This window comes from Psittacula echo, assembly GCF_963264785.1.
Source record: "Psittacula echo genome assembly, chromosome: 1".
NCBI lineage: Eukaryota > Metazoa > Chordata > Aves > Psittaciformes > Psittacidae > Psittacula > Psittacula echo.
The window spans coordinates 104,412,800-104,428,991 of NC_137735.1; the positions used below are offsets into that span (position 1 = coordinate 104,412,800).

The 16,192-nt window shown below is 41.1% G+C and overlaps 1 protein-coding gene across 1 annotated transcript in view; it reads right to left on the reverse strand.

Annotated features, from left to right (window-relative positions):
- The window catches only part of ETNK1 (ethanolamine kinase 1), a 35,273-nt gene extending 20,437 nt beyond the window's left edge, over window positions 1-14,836 (reverse strand). Inside the window, exons 1-2 of the mRNA XM_080637685.1 lie at window positions 14,548-14,836; window positions 561-820 (exon numbers count right to left, since the gene is read on the reverse strand). Of these exons, the coding sequence (XP_080493811.1) occupies window positions 561-820; window positions 14,548-14,703 (416 nt within the window). The 5' untranslated portion in view covers window positions 14,704-14,836. The remainder of the gene's footprint in view (window positions 1-560; window positions 821-14,547) is intronic.
- Between the last annotated feature and the right edge of the window lie 1,356 nt (window positions 14,837-16,192).

A 16,192-nucleotide genomic window follows, 5' to 3' on the forward strand; every position in this document is an offset into this window, starting at 1 on the left:
TTTAGAAGAATTGACTCAAATTAGCTGCCATCCTTAGGCAAATACATTTCAGCATGAATACTGAATACATGGAAACACTAAATACATTGAATACATGCTAAAACTAAAATCTTAAGACATCAGCACTTTCTGTTCACTGCTAATAGTTTAACAAATTGTATGGAAGACTATTTTGAATCTCTTCACAAAAGGAACATATTAGAGCTAGAAGTATCTGCCTTAATGAAGTCCAGCCTTCTGCAACTCCACAATGTTAAATGATCTCCATAATGGTGATGTGCAGGTATTAAATACAATAAGCAAACCTCTAATGAGTATATAGTCTTCTGAGGAGGCAGCAAGGATCATTTGTTCAGCACTGAAATACCACAGTAACTAAAATAGAGGACAGTGAGCTGTCAAGAGTGTGAAGCATCAATTTAATGCAGGCTTATATATTTTTTCCCTGCTTATTAGTAAAACTTGAGATCTTTAGACCTGACAGAACACCATAAATGCATCATAGGACTTGAATAATGAAATAATAATTAAAATTTTAAAAAAAAAAAAAGAAAGCTTACCTGAAAATATCTGGATTGCATACATGCTCTGGATCCAGTGCTTCACCCTGCATGAACTCGTAGCACAGGCCATTATTGAAAGTACAGTACAGCTGAGGTGCACAGCCATGGGCTTGTAACACACGGAAACTCTTCACTTCCTCATCTCGATCTACTAAGAGTTCAGTCTTATTTCCATAGATCCTAACTAGAACGACATCATCTGTTATGTCACCCACGTAGCAGCCAATTAATTTATTGGTGATTCCATCTGTGAACAGCTGAAAAGTAAAAATAATGCATAAGCAACTTAAATCTGAATCTGTATTTTTAATGTGCAGGAAAAGAATGCAGCATTGTTCCTTTGTTCACAAAAGAAATGTTTACTACATTGAGTATTAACAAAAGAAGTCTCTACGATACAGGAATATGGTGAAGAAAATTGCTAGGATTTTTACCATGCCCAGTTAAGCACATGGTACAGCACACGAAAAGAGAAAAAAGAAAAAAAAAAAAAGAAAAAAGAAAACATGCTACAGTGAACCACAGAAATACTACATATAAGAGGCCATAACTGAAAGTTTAATATTGCAAAAGGAATTTCCATACAAGTGCTCTGAAATTGATGGATTTAAACAGCTGTAAATCAAAGTCCCAACAAGCCAGTATGAAAAGTCATAAATATAGGTACACAAAATCAAAAATAATTTTGATGCACTTCAGAATTTCAGTATTTGCTGATCAGTGAACAACTAGTAAAAGATACTCCTGGAGTTCTGAACTACTCACTCCTTTTAAAAAACAAAACTCAGGTCAGAAACAGTTCCAAGTTTGGTGGTTATCATCTTCCCACTAACCTTGAGGTACTGATTGAGAACAATTCAACATTTGTTCAACATCTTTGTCGGCGACATGGACAGTGGGATTGAGTGCACCTCAGCAAGTTTGCTGATGACACTAAGCTGTGTGGCTCGGTTGATATGCTGGAGGGAAGGGATGCCATCCAGAGGGACCTTGACATACTTGAGAGGTGGGCTGATACCAACCTCATGAAGTTTAACCATGACAAGTGCAAGGTCCTACACCTGGGTAGAGCAATCCCAGGTACAGCTACAGGTTGGGCAGAGAAGAGATTCAGAGCAGCCCTGCAGAGAAGGACTTGGGGGTGTTAGTCGATGAGAAACTTAACATGAGCCGTCTTCAGAGAGCGCTTGTAGCCCAGACAGCTAACCGTATCCTGGGCTGCATCAAAAGAAGTGTGACCAGCAGGTCAAGGGAGGTGATCCTGACCCTTTACTCTACACTCATGAGACCTCACTTGGAGTATTGTGTGCAGTTCTGGTGTCCCCAACATAAAAAGGATATGGAACTGTTGGAAAAAGTCCAGAGGAGGGCCATGAGGATGATGAGGGGACTGGAGCACCTCCTGTATGAAGACAGGCTAAGAAAGCTGGGGCTCCTCAGCTTGGAGAAGAGACCTCATAGCAGCTTTCTAGTATTTGGAGGGGGCCTATAAGGATGCTGGGGGGCGGACTCTTCATTAGGGACTGTAGTGATAGGACAAGGGGTAACAGGTTAAAACTTAAACAGGGAAAGTTTAGATTAGATGTAAGGAAGAAATTCTTTACTGTGGGGGTGGTGAGGCACTGGAATGGGTTGCCCAAGGAAGCTGTGAATGCTCGGTCCCTGGTGGTGTTCAAAGCCAGGCTGGACAGAGCCTTGGGTGACATGGTTTAGTGCGAGGTGTCGCTGCCCATGGCAGGGGGGTTAGAACTAGATGATCTTAAGGTCCTTTCCAACCCTAACTATTCTATAATTCCTAAAGTTACCCTGGCTCCTTTACAATTTTGAGAAAGTACTTAAAATTCAAGACCTTAGCCTTCAGCCTCAAGCACCATGCCAAATTTAAAAGCATTTGACAAGATCCCCCATCCTCACGTTGTACTTCATAAATGGTACGCATCATTTAAAAGATTGAAAAGGCATTTTAAGTCCGTATCATTAAGATGTACGTAAATAAAATTTTTAACACCCTGCAATTTACTGGACTTTGACCAGTCTCACCATTGACGTCTGAACATACTGAAGATGAAGCAACTAACTTTCTACAGAATAGAGCATTATGCTTATATCTAATTACAGCCTACTCACTGTTTTTCAAAAAATGATGGCTGTATGGATACCACAGGTTCCTAGCTAAGGAAAGGGGAGAGCAGACCAAAAAATACCCCGTTCCTTGACTGCTGCTTGTCCTTCTACACATTGTAAGGCCTAAAATAAGTCACTATACAGGCTGAACTCCTGGAGATTCTACCGAACATCAGGCTAGATCCTGAGTTATTTGGCTTCATGCACCCAGTTGCATGCAGTCAGGCATTTGAAATTCCACTTGATGCCTGCAAAGGTAACTCAGCAGTTCTTAACTTCAAACTACAATCCAGGACAGCTCTACAGCTCAGAAAACAGATGTTTGGCACTTTAAAACTCTCTGCCCTCTGTCAACTCGGACACAACTAAAGAACTTGCTAGACGAGCAATACCCATACTAATGCTAGCTATTAGGCAAGCAACTGAATGGCAAGCCATTAAGATCCCCAGGTGAGAAGAAGCTTCACAAGCAAGGATACCAATGTTCTCATAACTCCTGAACATTCTCCTGCAGTCTTAAACATAAAAAGTAAACAACTTAAAATTGAGTTTCTCACAGCAACTGTAATTATATTCAATTTTTCTTTAGTGTTTACAGTTATGCCTCTTCTACTCCATTTTCCCCAAAGCCCTAATTAAAACTTAATTAAAAAAAGATTAAACCTTCCCAAAACACACAAAACCTCCTTTCAGGACCTTGTCTTAGAACAACCAAGAAGTAGCTTTAAGTTGGTTAACATACAGTTAAGACATACACAATTTTCCCTTGGGTGGACATCCTTCAAGCTTAACTTACCACCATTCTTTACGAAGTCCCTTTATTAAAACTACATGACAATAACAGGCAACTTCTCTACAGGTGTTACTCCTCAGAACTTTGAACAATTTGGGTGTTTGCTTGGGGTCTTTTGTTTTGGTTTTTCTTGTTGTTGGGGGGGGTGTGTGTGTTTGTGTTTTGTTTTCTTTAAAAGCAAAACATAATTCAGAAATTTTTACTCCTCCTGAGAAGTAGGCTTTATTTTTAAAAGTAAAGTACTATCACTCAAACAGAAGTACCAGCTTATCTGTAAGTCCCAGAGGTTTAAAGAAATCAAGCACTAGAAGCAATTTTAACTCCTAAAGAAAACATTCAGAAGCTGGCTCAAGTCTCCCCATTTAGGAAAAGACTTTCAGAGCAGAAGATGCTATGTTTTAGCTACTGCATCTTGCTTTTCTCAGCACCCCTATGTGATGAGGTGAAAAACCTCATCAATAAATGCAGAAAAGGACTAGGGAAGATTTAGTTGTCATCACAAATTACAGTTCAAGTTCCTGAGGAAAGATAAAGAATAGCAGAGAACATGAATGTCTTCCATTTTCTTAGATGGTTACGAACATGCAATCTTGCAGAGATAGGTTCAGCATACCAGGTCACTTTCATCTACACAGGGTAACTATAAATTCAAATAAACCTGCTTACTAAGCCTCCTTGACTGACTAAAAATTAAGACTTCATAATTTATGGACACATTTTATTACTAGTTATTATTCTAATAACCCAGAATAAGAGACAAGTAATGAAGACCCTTGTCTACACTGTCTTTATATAGCAACTGTCGCAATGTTAATTAGTGCAAGTAAGAATACTGTATCATTTAGCACACTATCCTATTTTTTTGCTTAACACTTACCACAGATGTTTTAAGTTTTCTCCAGGTACATAAGCATACTGTTGCAGCAATGCACATGCTATATCAAGAGAGGGATGATTGTGCTTGAGCAGCGTTAACCTAATTTGAACAGACAGTACTTAAATGCTTTTCAAGTATGACCTACAAATTACACCTTCATGGTACAATGCATTCATTTATAACTTTTCCCCTTGTAAGTGCACTGCTATTTAGATCACAAGGGATCTCCTGTAAATCATCTAGTTCATCCTTTTCTCAAGAAGGGACATGTAAAACCAGTCGCCCAGGGCTGTGTCTGGCATCTCCAGGAATTCCAGAGACTCTACAAACTGTCTGGCCAACTTGCTCCAGCATTTGACCACTCCCACCATAGAAAAAAAGTGTTGTCTTGCGTTCAAATGGAACTTCACATGCATTTTATTCCACACCCAGAAACTTGTCTGTCACTAGGTACTGAGAAGAATCTGGCTCTCTATTCTTCATTCCCTCCCACCAGGTATTTAATACATACTAAGATTCCTGCAAGCCCCCTTTGTTCCAGGGGAAACAGTCCCACCCTCTCCTCATAGGAAAGATGCTCTTCATGGCCCTTTACTGGACGTGCTCCAATGAGTCTGCATATTTCTCACACCGGGAAGCCAAGAACATAACACAGCACTTTAATATGGCAAAACGATGTAGAAGTACTGGTTCGTATATATTTCAGCATAAAAACAGAATTAACTATTAAAAATTTTAAAGAGCATTTGGCAGAAGTGATTTATGTTGAGCTGTCAGTGAAATTACAAAGTATCTTGTCTGCCACACTTAAAGAAAAACTGAAATATAGCATTAGAAAAAGCTCTTACCCTGTTGTCGCAGGGCCAAAAGTGAAACCTCTGTTGAATTAAGAAGGATCAAAACCACTATGTAGTTTTGAAAAAAAAAGAAGAAAAATTCTATTGTCTTTTATCAAAGGGCAAAGGCAACAAACACAATTAATTTCCAACACACAAGAGGACTATTTTAAAAATCACTGGAACTTGTGCTAACTACCATTTTCTACTTATAAAACAATCACCTAATAAAGCTTGCTTTTCTTGCTATACAAAATTGTATTATGAAAAAGACAAGGCTCTAAGGCCATCAGAAATAGTGATACTACCAAAAAAAACCCCAAACCCCAATCCAGACATTAAGTGGTGCTGATGCAAAGAAATACTAAGAATTTGACTTGTTTATGCTGTTAAACTTCTGGCTACTGTACAGCTTTTGTCATACTGCACAGGTCTATTATCCCTTTGAAACAAATCTCATTAGTGTTAATAAAAAATCCACAACAAGGAAATTGGCCTCCCTCAACTGATAATTTAGGAACTCTACTTATTAGCATCTATTAGTAACATGCTGCTATAAGTAATTATTTACACCCAGGAGTATTTTAGTTACTGCTTTTTAAAAAGGCAGAAGAGTTTGCTTACTTTTCTAATAGCATTATTCAGAGTACACAATTTCCATATTCCATCACGAGAAAACATCTAATGTGTTCCACCAGTAAAAGAACATAATACTTTGTCCTACTCAGAATGCCTTAACCACATCATTTAAAGAATCAGCTTAGAATGCCTTGCCTGAAACATAACTTGAGATGAAGCAGAACAAAACAGGAGTTCTGTAACAAAAGCACCAGGTTGAGCAGCATAGAGGATGGGCTCAGATGACATGGATAAGATAATCAGTAAACTCTGAAGGCCACATGGAAAAAGATGGAAGAATCTACAGAATGTTATGAATAGGAGGTAGAAAATTCTGGACATAAATTAAAAAACATAGCCAACAGAAGTCAAGAACATGATGCAAAACAAAAAAATCCAGAAGCAAGATTCTGGTACCTCATAATCTGTAAGAACTTAATTATTGTGTTGCATATTTAGCACATTGTAATACATACTCTCAGGTGAGGTGATGCAAAGCTTAAACTAAATTCTGAGAACATGTCTGAAAATGGTATTTATACAGGCTCACAGTCTAGTCAGATCTAGCTGAAGGTTCAGGCTTTCTAGCTCTTGGGAACAAACAGAAACTGTTTACTGAAACGCAGGCTTAAAGCAAGAAAGCTAGAAATAAACTTGAGTCGCTTAAATGCAGTCTTAGAAAGCAGCACATGGTAGAAACAAGACAGACCAAGTGAATCCAGGAAAAGCAGAGAAAACTCAACCAGAACATGAAGCATCTTTGAGACAGAATTTACCCTAAAAGCACTCTTTTCAGCAATGATCAGGCTATTTGATCCCTGAAAAGGGCATGTAATGGATATGTTACTATCTCATAAGCAAGTGGTTCAAGAAAAGCTTGTATCTGACCCTACTGTTCCAAGTGTTCAAAAGAATGAGAAGAATGAAAACAAAAATTACGATCACATGTAACAAGCATAAACAGGCAGAAGTGCCACAGGGCATATCCCACAAGAGAGACGTAAAACCATGCAGATTTTTTTCTTTCAGGCTGTTACCACATCTGTAGAACTATAGAAGGCAGTATTGTACTTCTGTAGAAACAGAACGGGTATGTGAAATTTCAGCACACATAAGTAAGTAGGAATAATGCCCAAATCTCGACAAGTTTGCACATTAAGATCTCCAGAAAGGAATAGACTTTTAATATATGCTTCTTTAATGCTCACAACATTTCAAGTTTGCACTGCAAGATATAATTTCATTTTTTTCCCCTGGAAAAATATAATCCATAACAGCACATCCACAAGTATATGTATCTCAAGAATTTAACTTCTCGACACACAGCTAGTTATTTCTCCATTTCTTCTTTCTGCAGATACTCATAAAAAGAAGGCCTAAATACAACTAGTAGAAAATGCCAGCCTTTGGTAAGATCTCATATCCAGCAAGACTTACAAGCAACATCACTCAAAGGTCTCCACACTCCGGAAATGATGATGATGGCTTAGCTTCACGAACGAAGACTTGAGAAGGGCATTACCCACACTCACTACAAGCACGATGACTAAGGGCAAGTGGAATAGGCAAAACTGATTGGAGAAGAGCTGCATAGGCAATCAGGAAGATTCCGCACGAGATTGTCATCTCCTGGATCAAGCTCAAGCGACCAAAGGCCTGAACCGCCCGCAGGCAAGGTTGGACCTGCAGCTACCATTGCACCTTGTCACCTGTCATTTCGACCCTCGCCTGACGCTACAGGGCTTTGCAAGTGTGAGTAAACCCTTCCAGCCTGCGCAATGGATTTTTTAGGTGAGCCGCAGCATGCGCAGAACTGGCCCCACCCTTTACACCTGAGGTTTATCTGCCACAGCCTAGATAGCTAGGACAATGACAGCAAAGTCCTCAGGTCGTAGGTTTTGTAAGAGTGTCCTTCTCTTAGATGGAACACCTTACAAGGCTAGACGAGCTCCATCAGCCCGGGTTTGAAGTTAGGAGTTTTCCTTCTCCTATGAGGATGGCTTGTCTTCGCTAACGACGATTTGGAAAGGGTTTTACCCACACATTCTGATCTCAGGTGACCAATGACGCAACAGCACAACATCAAGCGTCTAGGCAGGATTCTGACTTAGAGGTGTTCAGTCATAAGCCCACACATGGTAGCCTCACACCAGTGGCTCCTCGCCAAGTGCACGCACCAGGGATCTGAACCTGTGGTTCCTCTTATACTGAGCAGGATTACTATTGCAACACATCATCAGTAGGGTAAAACTAACCTGTCTCACAACGGTCTAATCCCAGCCCACGTTCCTTATTAGTGGGTGAACAATCCAATGCTTGGTGAATTCTGCTTCACAATGATAGGAAGATATATCCTCTAGATCATTACATTGATCAGGTGAAAGCCATTGTCTACATGATCTTGGTGGTCATGGTCAGATGATCACAAACAAAAATCATTTAGCATCAAAAGCACCAAAGCCAGCAGGGAGCCAATAAGGTAATGGCACCATTCTATGGCAAGTTTGGCCATAGGCTGAACTAGCAGTTACCTACTGAATTCTTGGGGTGCCCTGACATGACAGCAGCATGGAGAAAGCAGTACCACCACTACCTATGCTATATAGTATTACTTCAACATGGTTTTGGCTACCATATCATCAATCCTTGCATCTTCCTTCTTCAAGGAAGAACTCAGGGTGGCAGGGGAGGGAGAGGGGGTGGGGGGAAGGGCTCTTATGGTGCAGGTTTCTTATTTTTTGTTTTGGGTTTGGTTTTGTCTTTTTGTTTGGTTTTTGGGGTTTGTTGGTTGAAGTTTTTTTGTTTGGTTGGTTTTGTTTGGGTTTCTTCTTTTGTCTCTTTGCCCTCCCTCCCCCCCTTAAGATCTTGACTGAAGTTTCACATCCTCCATTATTCTCAACATAAACACCATTTAAAATTACATTCAATAGTCTCTTATGAAATGCTAGTTGTCACCCCTTGTAAGGACTGGTTGTGATCTAAATGCATGAAGAGAAAGCTTTCCTTAATGGCAGAAGAAAGTCCCAAATTATGTATTTTTTATCTTGTTTCTGAAGAATATTCTCCTACCTGAAAACAGCAAACATCATCAGATAACTAGATAAAACTTTTAAAATGTTTTAGGTCTTTTACAGGTTTTCTGATACTGATGAAAACAACTACAAATAAATCATGGAATAGTTGGGGTTTGAAAGGACCTCAAGATCATTTAGTTCTAATCCCCCTGCCATGTGCAGGGATGCCTCACCCTAGACCATGTCGCCCAAGACTCTGTCCAACCTGACCTTGAACACTGCCAGGGATAGAGCAATTTACCACTTCTTTGGGCAACCCATTCCAGTGCCTGAACATCCTCATAGTAAAGAACTTCTTCCTTATACCTAACCTGAACTTTCCCTGTTTAAGTTTAAACCCATTACCCCTTGTCCTGTCACTACAGTCCCTGACGAACAGTCCCTCTGCAGCACCCTTGTGGGCCCTCTTCAGGTACTGGAAGGCTGCTATGAGGTCTCCAAGCAGCCTTCTGTTCTCCAGGCTGAACAAGCTCAACTCTGTCATCCTATCTCCAAAGGAGAGATGCTCCAGCCCCCTGATCATCTTTGTGACCTCCTCTGGACTTGCTCCAGCAGCTGCATATCCTTCTTATGTTGGGGACACTAGAACTGCACACAGTACTCCATGCGGGGTCTCACAAGAGCAAAGGGGCAGGATCACCTCCTTCAACCTGTGGGTCACACTCCTTTTGAGGCAGCCCAGTAAGTATATTTAGATTTCTGTGCTGTGAACGCACACTGCTGGCCCATGTTCAGTTCCTCATCAACACCCAAGTCCTCCTTCCAAATTTTGAAAGCTAATAGAAATAGAGTTTAATATGTTATTCTAAATCAAAGAACTGATTTGCTGCTCCTCCCCCTGAAAAATTTGAAATGGCCATGTAATGAGGAAACAGGAACTAGAACATCTTAGCTAGCTACCTTCCTTTCCAATGTTAGAAGTCTACAGCATGAGATACATGCCATTTAATAGTCAGATGCAAGCTGTGCCTAAGCAAATACTAGTTCTCAGTAATTAGAACCAGTCACCAATGCAAACACCTATTTCATGCACAACTGAATTACCCCATGCACTGTGATGTGGCATATCAATACATAAAACATCACCAGATGCAACTGCTGCCCCACCCACTGACAGCACAAAACCAACCCTTTACAAGTGATTGATATTACCAAACTTCAACAGTAGCTTAGTAAGAATGGAGAAACCAACCCACCCTTCAATGATATCTAACACTGCCTACATTTCCCACCTCCTGTAACACTGCATTCAAGGCAGATCTCAAGTTACATTTTTTTTCTTCCACAACACATCAGCAATGCAGCTCATTCTGCAACTCTTTATCTTTTCTTATCCTTTTTCACTCATCACTTCTCCACTTAGATTTATTAGCTCCTCAGAAGGTTAACCAGTGAACTCATTCCCTCCTCTTTACATGCTTAACTACTTCTACAGCTGCCTAAGAGTGTGATGCCCTAAAAAACAGGTAAGCAATAAAAAAAATTCCCTTGAAAAAATGTAATGACACTGAGATACAAAAATAAAAAGTTAGTTTCCTTCCCAGAGACAAACATTTTCTGTTTCCACTCAATTATTTCAATGTTTCAAATCCCACACTCAGTCTGTTTAAATAAACTATGAAATATTTTCACTAGTTCAGAAATCTGAACCTAATCAGTTTGTTACACAGAAAATACCAGGATCAACACAGGCAAAGGAATTAAGAACAGCAGCTACAAAATACTGCCTGAGGAAAAGCTAGTTAGTGCAAGTCAGGAACAAAAAGCAAAAAGGGAAAAAAGCTAAAAAAGCTAACCTGGCATATATAAAGAAAAAGGGAGAGGGGGGAAGGAAGGTGTTGTTTTGTTGGTGAAAGTACAATTCTTTGTAAGCATGGCCCTGTCTCATACCTTCACATTTCATAGCTACAGAAACAAATTTTTGCAAAGAATCATAAAAATGCAGCACTAAAGTCATGCAAATTGTTCATAAATGCAAAGACCTACATCTTGCCAACAAAGACAGTACCACAAAGTAAGCAAGGTCCAATTATTTCAGAGAATAAAAACCCAAACTTAATTACACTTATCTGGAGATAAAAGTAGCTTGCAGATTTCAGAAAAGTCTTATTAAAGGAGTTTATCTCTTTGCAAACTTCTCTCAGTTTGGGCCAGGACAGGAGCACTGTTTGCTAGCATATCATTTTTACCCCTTTGTATCTCTGATATATCTCTGCTGGTCTAACCAAATAATGGTTTAAATTAAAACTATTAATATTAAGCCTTTTTACCAATGAAAACAAGCAGCCTTTATTCTCAATAAGAACTCAGAATAAATGTTAGAAATTACTTCAAAATGGAAAAAAATACAGGGTGTTTTTTTCCTGCACCATAACATTACATTGCAAAAAGGATATTATGCATTAACTTACTACATCCTTCATTATGACCAGACCTACCAGATGTAAAGTAAGTCATGGAATAAAAGATTCCTGAATCCGGACTTACTGAAATGGTAACTAAGCTTCACATACCATAAGCAAATACAGATCCTCCTTCCAAAATGCACCTCCAGAAGAAAAACAGAAAGTTCTTAAGGTGGGCAACAGATCAAGTTGCAACAATTCCAAACTGTGATTGTATTTGTTTTCCATCAGGAGGGTGATACAACCTCTTTAAGACAACAATGAGCTTAAACAATTATGTCTTTACAGTTGATTAATAAAGAATTGTCCAGCATATAAAAACTAGCATATCCACTGTCACAATTCAGCCCACTTCTGGATTTAGCAAGCAGAGAGCAGAAGACTGGGAGAAAGGCCTCTAGAAATCCCTTCCAACCTGAACAACTCTACAATTTTATTACTAAAATCTGAATAAAAAGTGACTACTAAAAAAAAAAATTGTTTTAACAATGTTGCTTTGTATTACTGTAAAGCAGAGAAAGCAAACCTCAAGAATTTAAGACTTAGAAAATATAATGCCCTATAAACATAAGGTATAACACCCTAGAAAATATAACAGTTCTAATCAGCTCTCAGCACCTCCTCAGACGACAAATGCACAAAGTATCTACATGAAGATCAGCATTCAGACATGAAAACTTTGTTTTCCCTTACCAATGTATGATAACTTGAATATTTGTACTGTACTGTAGAGATAACATTCACCTATAACTTCAGGCAGAGGAGATAAAGTAGAGCTGCTTGTGATCCAGCAAATAACTGGCAATGCTTACAGATGCTATAGACTTTCTGATAAATAATGCAATGAAAATAATAGTGATACATTTGTGTTCTATGCTAGCTCTATGCTATGATGCAAATAATTTAAAATGCAGAAATATATTCATGACTTCAGATACTTACCTTACAGAAAGCAAGGATTAAGCACTAAAATTTTTGAACTACACTGTTACAGAATTGTTTAGCTGACTAAGCAATTTGACACACAACAGTAAACTTTTACAAGAGAAGTTAATTAACTTTTCAAAGTCAAACTCTGGACTCTTCAACTTCTTACGAATTGTTTTGACCCAAGAAATACCAAGTGCAAAGGTAGCTAACAGCAGTTCAACAGAGGAAGTAGTAGTTAGTTCTACCTATCAATGTTCTTTGTCTACTTTGCTCTGATGCTGCCGTTTCAGATTAGTCAAGCATATTTTCCATGCAATAAATGACTTTCACTTTCATCTCCTCCTAAACACATGCCCCTCCAGTATGGGGACTCCAAGGCCAACCTTCTGTTCACTCCATCCTCTTAAAAACAGTCATCCTTCATTTTAGCATCAAGCTGCGTGATGCATGTGTAACACGCCTGTATAACAGATTGCAGCAGCAATGGTGATAATACAACAAGTTCCAAACCACATGCATTCTTGCTTGTTATGTATGCACAGTGGTTTAAACACAAACTAAAGTTAAAAATAACCAGCCACTGATGAGCTTCATGAACAGCATACTCTTCTGCTGTTCAAAGGGAGCAAAATGAAATAAAGGGAGTTGAAAAGTTTTGGTCATAAAATAATTTGGTTTAAACAGCACTCAGACAATTTTTAGACAGAATCCTACAATCACAGACAGTAATCTATTACTTTACTATTGCATGACCAAATTAACCCCTATTCTACACCAATTGTACTAGTGGTTTTTGTTAATTGCTTCTTCCAAAGAGGGTGCCACAGGAAGGAAGCAGCTTTTTTTTTTCTTAAACCTACTAGAACTTTCTCAAAATGTTACAGCTATCCCTCCTTGAGAAAATGTTTGTTTCACTTATTAGAATTCCTGTATGAAAGCAAAATATTCTGTTGAGAAGTGAACAAAACCATGCATAACTTCAGGTAGTCCTGCAAGGAGGACAAGTCGGACTCAATGAACCTTATGGGTCCCTTCCAACTCGAGATATTCTATTGATTCTAACAACCCTTAGTATTACATGTTGTAAAGCCATTTTTATTGCATGTCAAGATGTTGGGACTCTGCTTAACTTACAGCCTCAGCCTTCAAAGAAGTTACCTAGAAAAACCTCATTACCTTTACTGTTGCACTAACTGGATTGTTACATGTCAAGTTTCTTTTCCTATCAATAAACTTCAGAAAATTTGAGTCAGTATTTGTGCTATTACCTCAATGTGCTCAGTTTTCCTATGTAAATTAGTTCCAGCAGCTCTCTTCAGAGGAACTTGACTAAATTAAGACTCTTTCACTTGTTAGTAACTGCTGAATAACAGAGTTTAAGAACATACAATAAAACACTCAAGTAAACGCAGGCTACAACTGAAAGGCTGCATTAGCCAGTTAAACTGACTGAAGGCTTGTACGGGGCCAGGTGAAGTATATTCTAGAAGCACAAAAGCAGCCAATCCTCGAGCAGATGACTCGTCATAAATACAAATGACGGCTCACCTAGAGAACACCAGAGACTAAGTGGCGATACTCCTGCATATGGTCACGACTAAGAGATGCGATCAAGGACGTTAACGGGGCTGATACCGATACCTTCAGCCTAAACCCAAATCCAGCAGCGAATACAAGGCCTGTATTTACACTTACTTACTCACTACTTGCGAGGGCGCGGGGGCAGCCCGCCAAGGGAGCGCCTCAGCCCCGCGGCCGTTATCTCGGCGACCGTTACCAACAGCAGTAGCAGTAGCCGCAGGCCCCCTCTTCTCCTCTTTCCTCTCCGGCTGTCTCTGCCCCAAGGAAGAGGCAGGAAGTCCCCCACCGTCTTACGAACACGCCCTGCTCGGCAAAGACCCGCCGAGGGCGAAGCTTACTCCTTCTCCCCCTCAGCCCCCGGGCCGGCGGCGGGGCGGTTTGTCGAGAGCGGGGAGAAGAGCGCTGCCCTCCACTAACAGGGGTAGTCAAGTTTCAGCGTGGAGGGCACGAAAGGAGGAAGAGGAAAGCGAGCGGTGGGGAATGAGCGCCGGGAGGGGCAGGGGATGCTGCCGCGCCGACACGCCCCACCGCCGGGCTCCCTGGCAAATGGGGCTCGGCGCAGGGGGCTGTGATCGGAGAGCGACGAGGGAGGGGGAGGGGAAGGAAGCGAGGCGGCAGCTCCCCCGCACAATGGCCGCCCGCCCTCCCCCCTTCCTTCCTCTCGCTCTCCCTCTCTCTCTTCCCTTCCTCCTCAAGCTGGGGCTGCCGCATGACCCGCTCGTGGGCCCCGCGGCGCCTCGGCCTACCTGCAGCGTCACCTCCTCAGGTCTCCAGTGGGGCCGCAGGCGGCGCAGGAGCTGCAGGGCGCCTTGGCGGTAGCCGGGCCCCTCCCGCTCGCTGACAGTGATGTCCAGCTTGGGCACCTCCGGGGAGCCAGGCGGGACGTGGATGTAGTTGGACATAGCAGCAGGCGGGCAGAGAGGACGCGGCACAGAGTAATAAGGGAAAACAGCTCTAGCTGGTGTTTCCTCCGCGGCGGACCCGGCAACTGAGGGGGAAATTTCCACTGGGGCTCTCGATAAAGCGGCTCCACCTCCCCCCGGCTGCGGCGCGGAGCAGCCTGGGACAGCGGGCGGGGCTGGGCGGCAACCGCCCTCCTCCTGCCCTGAGCAGCTCACCTGCCTGCCCGCTGCAGGAGCCCGCGGCTGAGAGGCAGCCGCGGCGGGGATGGATGAAAGCTCCCGGGTTTGCTGGGCGTGAAGGAATGTGGCCGGCACCGCCCAGTCAATCACCGAGCGAGCGACTGATTGAAATCAGGCTTTGAGTTATCTGCTGCGGTTAATTTTTGTCTTTAATTTCTGTGCCAGCCTTCGTTGTTTCCCTCGCTCTCCTGCGGGGTGCATACCTTGCTCCAGTTCCAGCCGGTTGCCGTTTGATACTGTTTGTGGTCCCTCAGGGCACTGCGAAAGGCTCACTCTACCTCCCGCTCTGATGTAAGCGGCTTCTTAAAGATCGTCTTTTTCATGAGCGGTACAGAACAGTTAAATTCTTTGTTTTATGCTGAAAAACTCGCTGCCTTGAAGTTATTTTAAGGAAAAAAAAAAAAAAAAAAAAAAAAAAGAGCCCAGACTATACCACAGCATTTTACCAATCAAGAAGAAAAAGAAATAAAATTTAAAAAAAAACCCAAATGTTCCCTCTTTTAGAAATATTTTAATGCTGCCCCTAATATTCACACAAGTACCTGCCTTCCGTCACATTCTGTGATCTTCCCACGTAGGAAATACTGAAATCTCAAGAAGTTCCTCTGTTGTCAAGCAAGTTTATTAAGACAGGCTAAGATACAAGATCTACACGAACAGTATAATGGCTGGTCTCTTCCCTGAAGAGTTGTTACTTTAAATAGACCCAGGTCAGGGGAAAGGGGCGTAATTTACGCTCAAAATGAACAATGCCATGAGGGAACCAGCTAATTCTGCAGCTTTAATTCTCATATACTTGACATGAGTTCCTCTTTAGAAGTGCAGTGCTTTAGTAACCTTTCCATTGTGTCACCCACGACCATCTATTTGTGAATGTCTTGTCTTTCACCAAGAATCATTGCCATCTTGTCCCTGAAAGGGTTTGCAGGACCTCACTATTTAAGTGCATCATCACTTCTATTCCTATTGTTCTTGTTGAACACCTCACCTTAAGCAAATATTTCTTTATTCACTTGCCTGTATGCCTTTTCCCTCAGATATGATTACGCATTTGGAATAGTCTCTCAATTATTTTGCAACTAGTTTTCTTCCTTTTTTTTTTCTTTTAATTTCCTGTGATCCCTCACGATCATTAACCTTAGTGTCCACTTCCATCTAAACTTCAGTTCAGACCAAGTGGTCAAAACCTTTACAGTCAGGAATCTTACCTTTGTGAGAGTTCAATAACCAAAATTTCCTTCTGTTTCAT